Genomic DNA, 12,815 nt, shown 5'->3' with positions numbered 1-12,815 from the left:
GGTATAGAATAAAGGAATATAGGCTTAACATATGAAAGTTAACCAAATATTTTAGCTGAGTGAATATGGTTTGTTTGGTGTTGAGTCTAACTCTACAGTAAGGTTATAAATACACTGTTAACATTTTAGCCCCCACTGGAGGACAGGCATGTTGTTCCCTGGTCATCTGAACCATGATCACAGGCAAGGTGTCGGTGAGTGTTATACTAGAACCCTCTCATTACAACTCTGAAGAGTGTCAGAAGAATACAAAGCTCTGGCTCTAACTGGTCGTTTGTCACACCCTCTTCAATGGTTTTCCTACAAGTCTGACACAAATGGGGCAATGCGATCTGCAGCTAACTTCCCCACTGGTTAAATATTAAACGCTATGAAACATAAATGAGCCAATCCAGCTATTTAAAGTAATGCAATTGGCTCAAGTACTCATAATATTGCCCGTGACATTTGAATATGGAAATTATCCTTGTATTTGGCTGATCTGATGAAAAGATCATCAATGCAATTGATGCATTTTAGAAGATTTAAGGAATATTGTGGGTTGAATACAAGTTAAGCTCAATCAACAGCATTTGGGACATAATGTTGATTACCACAATAAATTATTTCAACTTGTCCCTCCTTTTCCTAACAAAAAAAGCAATAATCAAAGGCACTAATAATGGAAGTGAATGGGGCCAATCTGTATATGTTGAAATACGCCTTGTTTTAAAAGTATATCCACAAGATTCTTTCAATGGAAAGTTATATCCAATTTTACTACTTCGTTGCCATGGTGGCGTAATGCTGTAAATACAGTAATCCTGAAATAAGAACAAATTAAACAAATCTACAGCTCAATTAATACACAAGTTTAAACAGAAGAATTCATTTAAGGGCTTTTATAAAATTACAAGCTTCAAATTTCTGCCTTTTAACCCTCCAAAAATTGGCTCCATTCATTTCTGTTGTAAATGCCTCACTGTTACTTAAATTTTCCCTTCTTTCTTCTTTTTGTTTTAAAGGAATATTCTGGGTTCAATACAAGTTAAGCTCAATTGACAGCATTTGTGGCATAATATTGATTACCACAAAAAATATTTTGATTCATCCCTCCTTTTCTTTAAAAACAATCTAGATTAATTGTAAAGACACTGTCAATGGAAGTGAATGGGGCCAATCTGCAAACGTTAAAATACTCACTGTCTCAAAAGTACAGCCATAAGACATAAACAATATGCATGTAAACATGATTTATGTGTGATAAAATTAAGTATTAACGTTTTCTGTGTAAAATGATAGCCAATTTTACAATTTAGTTGCCATGACAATGTAATGTCAACAAACCCTAAAACCCCATAACGACTGTAAAAATTTAAATTTAAACAACTTTAAAGCTCAAATAATAAATGAGTTTCACAGAAGAATGAATGTAAGTCAAGTCAAGTAAATTTTATTTGTATAGTGCCTTTCACAACACACATCGTTTCAAAGCAGCTTTACAGAAGATCAGCATTAACAGACAATAAAACTGTAATGTCTATAAAGTCGATGAATCATCATTGTGTAATTTAGATAAAATACGATTCTTAATCATGTTTAAAAATAATTAAATAATAAGTGTATTAATAACCCCAGTGAGCAAGCTGAAAGCGACTGTGGTAAGGAACACAAAACTCCATAAGATGTTGATTAATAGAGAAAAATAACCTTGGGAGAAACCAGACTCACTGTGGGGGCCAGTTCCCCTCTGGCTAACATCATGAATATAATGTAAATATTACTTATGTATAGTTAAAATCATGGTTTAAAATTATTAAACTAAGTAAGGGTTAAGGGTCAGTGTTTAAACACTGATTGTGTTTGAACTGTAAGATTAATGACCACAGTCTTTGAAGTCCATCTTGATTAGGCTAACTGCAGAAGTTCACATTGTGCTTTTATAAAACTATAAGCTTCACATTTCTGTCTTTAAACCCTTAAAAAAAGGCCCTATTCACTTCCAATGCAAGTACCTCAGTGTAACCTTTTTTCTTTTAAAGAAAATTACGTACGATTTGAAATAATTGTTTGTAGTAATCAGCATAATGTCGCAAATGCTGTAGACTGGGCTTAACTCGTATTGAAACGCGGAATATTCCTTTAAGAGAAAAAAACAAAAAAATTCACTATACCACGCAACGCAGCTTACACCATTATAAAATGTCTAGCGCAATCTTTTTTCAGTTTTGCATGAATCTCTATTTCTAAGGCATATCTAGCAGGGAAGTGTTGTTAAGATACAATAAACAATTATATTACCAGTCGTTTTAAAACTCGAATTTTCACGTTTACAACACCAAAGGAACTCTTTGTTCAATCGGCGAAACGAGTCGGAATCATTTCAGCGGCACACCCCCATGCGTGAACCTTCACCCCTGCGGTTTCTTTTGTTTTGATGTTGCGGAGCATCACTTCAGCTCAGCAAAACTCGGATTTCCCTCTTAGTTTACCAATGACATGGCCCTAGATGACCCAAGGAATATGTAAAAAAAAACGTCAGTTTCACAGCCTCTCAAATAGCTTGTTTAAAGTCTGGGTTTGACTGAATAGGCTGAATCAGTCGCGCTAATTTGCTAACATTAGCTGTCAAGTATAACCATGGAGATATATTTGATCAGATCGTTCATCTGATTTCTCCCTAAAGAGCGTGTCGTAGTCAGTACATCCAACAACGGAGTGTGTGCTTTCATTTCTCACATTTGGAAAGGTAACCGTTGTTAGTTATTTCAGTAATGGTACAATGGTCGCACAAGCTGATCAACGTCAACATGTACTCGCTATCATAGCAACGCCTGTTACCCTGCCAGCTGGATAACAGCCGGAGTAATATAACTGTTTAGTGTTTAAATAGTGTATAACTGTCACACAACTGTAAGTTATAAGCTCAGGGTGTGACATAGTTGTTTAATGTTCCCGATTACCTTTGGAAATATTTTTGTTGAAGAAGCAACTGGCTTATCTGGAGTGAATTCACACAAAGTATTGAATCCTTGGGTTTGATTTATTTGCAGCTTGTTTGGTCCATTTTAAGACCGCAAAGGAGGACAGTGCAGATCTTTCAATGGGCGAAGAGAAGCCAGAGACGCTGGATTTTGTAAAGGACTTTCAGGAGTACCTGAGTCAGCAGACGCAGCATGTCAACATGATATCTGGCTCAGTCATTGGAGTGAAGGAGACTGGAGACCTCCAAGGAGGTAATGCTTAGAGACAGCCTTTCTGACTGTTGTTAAAAAAAATATACCGTTATGCTTTTTTAAAAAAAAAAAAATCTTTACATTTTAAAATATGCATTTGCATGCATATAGATACTATTTTTAAGGCAAAACGGATTAATGTTTGGTAGTGTAATATAATATGTTGCTTGTAAGCCCTATTAATTCTCTATTTAACTTTTGTCTTAAAGAACTTAGTCAGAATGGCCTGGAGCATCCATCAGTGGATATATCCTTGGAAGATAGTTCAGGGATGTTGGTGGATGGCTTTGAGAGGACATATGATGGCAAACTCAAGTGCCGCTACTGCAGCTACGCCACCAGAGGCACCGCACGGCTTATCGAGCATATTCGCATTCACACGGGTAAGCTTGAAGAACTAATACTTTAAAAGAATAGTTCACCCAAAAATGTAAATTATCTCATAATTTATTCACCCTCATGCCATCCCATATGTGTATAACTTTCTTTCCTCTGCAGAACACAAATTAAGGTTTTAGAAGCATATCTCTGCTCTGTAAGTCCACGCAATGGAAGTGAATGGTGACCAAAACATTGAAGCTCTAAATGGCACACAAAGGCAGCATAAAAGTAATCCATAGGACTCCAGTGTTTTAATCCATGCCATCTGAAGCGGTCCAATCAGTTTTGGGTGAGAAAAGACCAAAATATAACTCATTTTGAACTATAAATCTTGACATCAGCAGTCTCCTTGCCAATCATTATAGTTTGATTACACTTCCTAGTGCCATCTAGTGCTCTGAACATGCGTCAAGCACTAGGAAGTGTAATCAAGCTTGAAGTCTCTGCAATAGCAAGAATTATAGTAAAACAAAGTATTTATATTTTGGTCTGTTCTCACCCAAAACTGGTTGGATTTCTTCAGAAGACATGGATTAAACCACTAGAGTCATATAAATTACTTTTATGCTTCCTTTGTGTGCTATTTGGAGCTTGAATTTTTTGGTCACCATTCACTTGCATAGTATGGACCTACACAGCTGAGATATTCTTCAAAATATCGGTGTTTGTGTTCAGCAGAAGAAAGTCATACACAAATGACATGAGGGTGAGTCAATTATTTGAGAATTTTCATTTCTGGGTGTACTTGGTTTTGGTCTTTAATATAATAAAGGCGCTGAATGCAATAACTTTCGGAAAAAAGGCTCAATATTTGAAGACTCAAAATGTAATAATTCTTTGTTTTAAAACATACGTGGTTCTTTGAAGGTCACATAGTACATTCAAACATACCCAAAATAAAAGGGTTGCAGTTCATGACATGAACCCTTGCCTCTTTTAAAAGACATTTCTTTTTTGTCCAAAAGTAAGGATTAGTTAGAAAAGCTCAAATTTATTGTAAACTATTTGCAAATAATATTTTCATTAACAATATGACTATCCTTGCCACAACCTAAAAACACAATGAATTTAAAGCCACAAGTCTTACCATGTTCTAGTTCTAATTTAAGTTCGATAATTCTCCTAATTTGAGTTTAATGAATAATTTTCTTAATTAATTTTCTAATATTTCATAACCACATTAAATTAATTCACAATATGCACACATTTGCTCTTTTTATTATGCCTACTATGCTGAAACTGCTCTGTTAATTTTGTCTTGTCACATTCAATATTAAAAATGACATTGAGACATGTACTGTACATAAAAAGGGATTGCATCCTTGGAAATTACTGTCGGTCAGTATAACATTTCTATTGTAAAATAGTGGGGAAAATATAGCAGTTTAGCTGCTTACATCTTACAGGGCACTGATGCTCTTAACCTGAACTGCTGATTTTGCTTAAGTGTCATGCTGGAATAATTCCCATTAGCTTCTATTAAAAAGGTGGAACCACATTTTTTTATATGATTGGCCATCTCACACAACATTGACGAGCAGTGTTAGACCAATGAGCACTCTTAAAAAAAAAAAAAATCGTTTTAACCATAATGTACAGGCGTAAACGTTTAGGCTCCCCTGACAATTTCCATGATTTTCATTTATAAATAATTGGGTATTTGAATCAGCAATTTCATTTTGGTCTATCAAATAACTGAAGGACACAGTAATATTTCGGTAGTGAAATGAGGTTCATTGGATGAACAGAAAATGTGCAATATGCATCAAAACGAAATTAGATAGGTGCATAAATTTGGGCACCCTTGTCATTTTGTTGATTTGAATACCTGTTCAACATAAAGATTTAGGGGAAGGCTACAAAAAGCTATCGCAGAAATTTAAGCTGACAATGTCCACTGTGAGGAACATAGTGAGGAAATGGAAGACCACAGGCACAGTTCTTTTTAAGGCCAGAAGTGGCAAGCCAAGTAAAATATCGGAGAGGCAAAGGCGAAGTATGGTGACAACAGTCAAAAACAGCCCACAGACCACCTCCAAAGACCTACAACATCATCTTGCTGCAGATGGTGTCACTGTGCATCGTTCAACAATTCAGCGCACTTTGCACAAGGAAAGCTGTACGGGAGAGTGATTCGGAAGAAGCCTTTTCTGCACACACGTCACAAACAGAGTCGCTTGAGGTATGCAAATGTACATTTGGACAAGCCAGCTTCATTTTGGAAGAAGGTGCTGTTTACTGATGAAACAAAGATGGAGTTATTTGGTCATAACAAAGGGCGTTATGCATGGCGGCAAAAGAACACAGCGTTCCAAGACAAACCCTTGCTACCCACAGTAAAATTTGGTGGAGGTTCCATCATGCTGTGGGGCTGTGTGGCCAGTGCCGGTACTGGGAATCTTGTTAAAGTTGAGGGTCGCATGGATTCCACTCAATATCAGCAGATACTTGAGAATAATGTAGAGGAATCAGTCACAAAGTTGAAGTTACGCCGGGGCTGGATATTTCAACAAGACAACGACCCAAAACACTGCTCAAAATCTACTCTGGCATTTATGCAGAGGAACTAGTACAATGGCCATCCCATTCCCCAGACCTGAATATCATTGAAAATCTGTGGGGTGATTTGAAGTGGGCTGTCCATGCTCAGCAACCATCAAACCTAACTGAACTAGAGAAGTTTTGCAAGGAGGAATGATATTTTTTTTTATTTATGTATTAATATATTTTGCATATTTATTAATTTATTAATTCACATATATTTATTTCCACATTTAAATGTGCATTATACATGTATTTATTTTTACTTTTCTGTGTGCAGCATGGAAATGAGGGAGGCGGTCCTTGCATAGCTCCAGTGCATCATACATTTACATTTATGCATTTGGCAGACGCTTTTATCCAAAGTGACTTACAGTGCACTTATTACAGGGACAATCCCCCTGGAACAACCTGGAGTTAAGTGCCTTGCTCAAGGACACAATGGTGGTGACTGTGGGGTTAGAACCTGTGACCTTCTGATTAACAGCCCTGTGCTTTAGCCACTACGCCACCACCACTCCTCATTGCATCACACGCATCATTGGTTGAGAGCTCAATAGTACTTATAAGCAGACAGACGTCCCACCTTAGCACCCTCTGACTCGCACAGATTTAGAATATGCAGGGAACGGTTTGCAGAGAGTTTAACAATCCAGGATGTGCTTCGACATTCATACCGGCCTACAGCTCTCCTAAAACATCAATAAGCACCTCTACTCTTAATGAAACATAGTCATTTGATGCGTGGTTATCGACTTAATTTGCAAGTTGCGTAACCCCCTAGATATATGTGAAGAGTCAGCTATAGATTTTTTATTTTTTTATTGCAGAACATATATATACATACATACATACATAAACGATCAGGAAAATGAAGCATGGTTGTATCTTTTACAATGAACAATCATAACAACAGAAATCAATAGTATGGATTTGCGGACATCAAAATATGAAGTTATATACACAGAAAAAAAAGAAAAGCATAAGGTTAAATCATATAATTTATGAAGCTTGCTCCTTTTGGGGATTTGTTGAAGAAACAGCTCCCCATTTATGTTGTGATTGTAGTATAAACAATAAATATTGGATTGACTTAAGCTCTTATGTTTTTAGCCCCACAAATAGCTATAGTTTACAAGATATGTAACTTCACATCAAAACAAGTCAAGAGTAATCGAGCACACGCTTCAATCTACAATAAACCAATGGTAAGCAGGACCCGCCCACATCATTATCATACAAGAGACAGAAATGTAAGAATTAATACAAAAATAAATACATGTGGGAATAAATAATTATAAAAATAAATGAATGCATAAATAAATAATAATAAATAAAAAGAGAAAATAATAAATAAAGGGAAAAAAGTCATACAAAAATAAATTCAGGAATAAATTTCATTAAAAACTAATTATATTTGTTTTATCAAGACATTTATTCCTTTATTTATTTTCTTATTATTAAATGTATTTATTATTTTTGCATGTTTTGTCCTCCATACCAAGCACCCAATTTTTATAAATGAAAATCATGGAAATTGTCAGGGGTGCCTAAACTTTTGCATACGCCTGTAATCCCTGCAACAGTTTAGTGACAACTAGGCAGTGGTGCATAATGGACTGGATTAGAACAGCTGATTATTGGTGGTGACAGGGTTACACAGAGCTTTTCTTCCTTTATTGGTGTGTGGCCCCAGTCCAGTTATATTCAGTGCATCCGGAAAGTATTCACAGTGCTTCACTTTTTCCACATTTTGATATGTTACAGCCTTATTCCAAAATGGATGAAATTAATTATTTTTCTCAAAATTCTACAAACAATACCCCATAATGACAACATGAAAGAAGTTTGTTTGAAATCTTTGCAAATTTATAAAAAAAAAATAAAAATAATAATAATCACATGCAAGTATTCACAGCCTTTGCTCAATACTTTGTTGAAGCAGCCTCAAGTATTTTTGTGTATGATGCTACAAGCATGGCACACCTTGCAGGACCTATCAAGCTCTATCAGGTTGGATGGTGATTGTCATTGCACAGCCATTTTCAGATCTATCCAGAGATGTTCAATCAGGTTTAAGTCTGGGCTCTGGCTGGGCAACTCAAGGACATTCACAGAGTTGTCCTGTTAAAAGATTAACCTTTACCCCAGTCTGAGGTCCAGAACACTCTGGAGCAGGTTTTCATCAAGGATGTCTCTGTACATTGCTGCATTCATCTTTCCCTCGATCTTCACTAGTCTCTCAGTTCCTGCCGCTGAAAAACATTCCCACAGTATGATGCTGCCACCACCATGCTTCACTGTAGGAATGGTATTGGCCAGGTGATGAGCGGTGCCTGGTTTCCTCCAGACATGACGCATGCCATTCAGACCAAATAATTCAATCTTTGTTTCATCAGACCAGATCATTTTGCATAGAGAAATGCTTGAGCTCTGTCAGTGTGACCATTGGGTTCTTTGTCACCTCCCTGAATATGGCCCTACTCCCCCGATTGCTCAGTTTGGCTGGGCGGCCAGCTCTAGGAAGAGTTCTGGTGGTTCCAAACTTCTTTCATTTACGGATGATGGAGGCCACTGTGCTCATTGTGACCTTTAATGCTGCAGAAATGTTTCTGTACCCTTCCCCAGATCTGTGCCTCAATACGATCCTGTCTTGGAGGGCTACAGACAATTCCTTGGACTTCATGGCTCAGTTTGTGCTCTGACATGCACTGTTAACTGTGGGACATTATATAGACAGGTGTGTGCCTTTCCAAATCATGTCCAATCAACTGAATTTACCACAGGTGGACTCCAATCAAGTTGTAGAAACATCTCAAGGATGATCAGTGGAAACAGGATGCACCTGAGCTCAATTTTGAGTGTCATGACAAAGGATATTTTGCTTATATGCGAATGCTTATATACATGTGATTTTTTTTTATTTTAATTATTGTTTTTTTATAAATTTGCAAAGATTTCAAACAAACTTCTTTCACATTGTCATTATGGGGTATTGTTTGTAGAATTTTTAAGGACAATAATGAATTTAATCCATTTTTGAATAAGGCTGTAACAACAAAATGAGGAAAAAGTGAAGCAGTGTGAATACTTTCCGTATGCACTGTAGATGCTCTTTAGTCACAACAAGCTCAAAAAAAGTTCTCTCTCTTTCTCCTACAGGTGAAAAACCCCACAGATGCCACCTGTGTCCTTTTGCATCAGCATACGAACGCCACCTGGAGGCGCACATGCGCTCTCACACAGGCGAGAAGCCTTACAAGTGTGAGCTCTGCTCCTTCCGTTGCAGTGATCGCAGTAACCTTTCTCATCACCGTCGTCGTAGACACAAACTCCTGCCCATGAAGGGTGCTCGCTCAACTCTCTCTCACAGAAAGATGCTCAGTGTCCTGCAGAAGAGAGGAGGCTCTTTGGGTTATGGCCGCCGGCTGCTCATCAACCTCAGCCCACCGTCTATGGTGTTGCAAAAGACCAGCCCTGAGCAGCACAACTTGGGTGACTTTGGTCATGATCTCCCTTCTCATGCTCACCTCCATCAGGAGGCCTATAATGGTCTAGGGAAAGATCCACAAACTAGTGGAGTAATTGGAGTTGGGTCCAGGGAGGACCAAGACATGGCATTGGACAACCCTTTGAACCAGCTTTCTACTTTGGCAGGTCAACTTTCCAGCATTCCACCAGAAGATCAGGGAGCCCCAGTATCTCCTGGAGCAGAATCTCTACCAGATGAGAAACCCACATTCCTTGTCCAGCAGCCTGTTATGGCACCAGCTGCTGTCTCTGTCAATGCAGCCCAGGCTTCTTCTCCCATCACTCCTGAGCCCAGACCAGCTGCTCACAGTGGATGCAGCCCAGGGTTGGGACCCTGCAGTGAGAGAACCAGCACTCCCAGTGGCACCAACAGCCAGCCAGGGACACCCAATCCAATACAGGATCCCCAGATGCTGCACCACTGCCCCCACTGTCACATATATTTCCCTGACAACATCCTCTACACCATTCACATGGGCTGCCATGGTTACGAGAACCCTTTTCAATGTAACATATGTGGACATATGTGCAGAAACAGCTATGACTTTGCTTGTCACTTTGCAAGAGGCCATCACAAATAGAGACACATGCAACCGGTCTGGGTGTTGCTGGCCTTTTCTTTGTCCCATTATAGAATAATGGAATTCTAGTATTTGGAACATTCCAAAAACAACATTGGATGACCCATTTTGTATAGCTTATGTCTATGTTTATTTAACTAATATTGATATGTTAGGCTGAAGTAAGTGAACCAGTTTTGGAGTGTAAAGTTTGGTTTTTAAAAGGGTAGAAACGTGGATTCTAATTTTTAATGGTGTCCTTCGCTTCAGAAGTCATCTCAAATTTTTCCAATTCGAGATCCTGAGAATTTATTTAACTTTGCAGTTATTCAGAACACAACACACCTCATAGATTTAGCCTCAAATCTGTGTTATAAGTGCCAGAGATCAGTAATCAGTGCCTACAGTTATTTTCTGAAAGTTCTTTTTTTTTTGGAATTCAGTGACATGAAAGACAATACATTTTATGGCTACTCTTAAATTGTTTTTTAATATATACTGTAGAACAATGGCATTACCACATTTAATAATTGTGGTCCTCTCATATAATAAATTATTAATTATAAAAAAAATATTATTTGCCTATTGGTTAAGAGAGCTGCATTATTTTAACTTAAATCGACATGGTTGTGATTTAAAAATGAATTTATGTAGCACAAGTAAGTTGGCTGTTTTTTTAGCAGTAAGATGTAGTGTCCGATAAGATTGTTGTTCAAATGTATCATTTTACTATATATGGCTGTATACACTGTTTTCGTAAGCAGTGTGAACACACGGACACGTTAAAAACTCAGTTCTCTCTATCCCTTTCATTCTCTCTCCTGCATTACTACCACCAGTGCCATGCTATAAATGTTATTTGTAATGTTTTTGGAAACGTCTGTGGTGCTACAAATACATTTTTATATGCCTGTCTTCATAAAGAACTAAATTAACAGATATTGTATAACATGTTTTGGTGAATTTGATGTTGGATGTCAATAAACCTCAATAGGTTTGAAGAGCACTTGCAATGTTGTGCTTGTCCTGTCATTTAATTTTCAAAACCTTATATAGCTATGTTTTTATTTTTGCATTTTCCAGATTGCTTTTATTGTTTGTACAGTTAGTAGAGCATGAGTGCAAGCCTTCATATATGTTAAAGGAAAAGTTCTCTCATCAATTTACTTACGGAATGTGTATGACTTTCTTCTGCAGAACACAAACAAAGATTTTTAGAAGAATATTTCAGCTCTGTTGGTCCATTCCGTGCAAGTGAATTGTGGCCAGAATTTTGAAGCTCCAAAAAACATATGAAGGCAGCATAACGAAATCTATACGACTCCAGTGGTTAAATCCATGTCTTCAGAAGACATATGATAGGTGTGGTTAAGAAACAGATCAATATACAAGTTATTGTCCACTTTCACTTCTACATTCTTCTTTTGATTTTGGCGATTCGCATTCTTCATGCATATTCCCACCTACTGGGCTGGGAGGAGGATTTATGAAGTCATATGCATTACTTTTTGCTGCATTTATGTGCTTTTGGGGGGCTTAAAAATTCTGGCCACCATTCACTTGCATTAAGTGGACCAACAGAGCTGAAATATTTTTTTCTGGAAATCTTTGTTTTCTGCAGAAGAATGAAAGTCATACACATCTGGGATGGCATGAGGGTGAGTAAATCGATGAGCGAATTAGTATTTTTGGGTGAATTATTCCTTTAAGACCCTCATTTCAACTGAATGAAAATTTGAATATCTTCTCCATCTGGTCTGCATGTAGTAGCATTTTAAAGTGAGTACTATTGCAAACTCAACTTTGTACATTACAATGTGTGTTTGTTATAGATTTATCATTTAATAAAATTAATTTCGTTTTGACACATGCCATTAAGACCATTCGTAAAGTCAGTGTTGTTGAAATGTAAGTTGCATTGTCTTTGCAGTTACACTTGCAGTTTGTCCAAGTTGTCGCGTCTCAATTGTCATATGAGACACATGCTGTAAATAGCCGTCATTTCCTCGCCCACCAGTTCTAGTCCTAGAAACCCAAGCTATATCTTGAAACAAATGCACCACCCTTTTTTTCATGGGAAAAACCAAATGTGTTTTTGTGGGCACAAACATGCACTAAAGTCACTATAAAATATTGTTACTCAAAAAACATTATATTGTTAAATGAGACAATAGGTCATTAAATGCCTTAAAGTAATAAAAATCAACCCTTACATTACAAGCATGCATTTAGCATTTTCACATTGTATTCAGCATAAAAAAAGTGAGTGAAATGTTAATACCACAATAAACATGAATCACTTAGTATTTGGTATGCCTCACTTTTGCTTTATTGAAAACATGCACTTGAACTGGCATGTACTCCACATGATCTATGTTAGCCAATCATGATTTTAGAATGTTCCAAAGGGCATTGTGTGTACTTCAATGGAAACAAGGAAATATTTTGTAGTAAGGAGTTAACATCACAGATTTGCTGGTTTTGATGAGTGGCCTGAGAATAGGGCTGAATCTGAAGTGTTTCTAAAGTTTGTAAGAAGAACTTGTTTTTTAATTATTATTAATATGCAACATCCTAATAATTTCTG

The 12,815-nt window shown here is 37.2% G+C and overlaps 1 protein-coding gene across 3 annotated transcripts in view; it reads left to right on the top strand.

Annotated features, from left to right (window-relative positions):
• Positions 1-12,112, top strand: part of ikzf5 (IKAROS family zinc finger 5) — an 89,205-nt gene extending 77,093 nt beyond the window's left edge. Inside the window, exons 1-4 of one of the 3 annotated variants that reach the window (XM_052144911.1) lie at positions 2,395-2,728; positions 3,033-3,215; positions 3,425-3,598; positions 9,300-12,112. In XM_052144911.1, coding sequence (XP_052000871.1) covers positions 3,083-3,215; positions 3,425-3,598; positions 9,300-10,249 — 1,257 coding nt within the window. In that variant the 5' untranslated portion in view covers positions 2,395-2,728; positions 3,033-3,082 and the 3' untranslated portion in view covers positions 10,250-12,112. Of the gene's footprint in view, positions 1-2,394; positions 2,729-3,032; positions 3,216-3,424; positions 3,599-9,299 lie in introns of those variants that run through there. The other 2 variants (XM_052144910.1, XM_052144912.1) reach the window with 2 other exon arrangements.
• The last annotated feature ends 703 nt before the right edge of the window (positions 12,113-12,815 follow it).

The sequence above is a fragment of the Xyrauchen texanus genome, chromosome 16 (genome assembly GCF_025860055.1).
Source record: "Xyrauchen texanus isolate HMW12.3.18 chromosome 16, RBS_HiC_50CHRs, whole genome shotgun sequence".
In the NCBI taxonomy this organism is placed as follows: Eukaryota; Metazoa; Chordata; class Actinopteri; order Cypriniformes; family Catostomidae; genus Xyrauchen; species Xyrauchen texanus.
The sequence above is the reverse complement of the archived record's forward strand: the minus strand, read 5'-3'. Positions and strand labels throughout refer to the sequence as shown.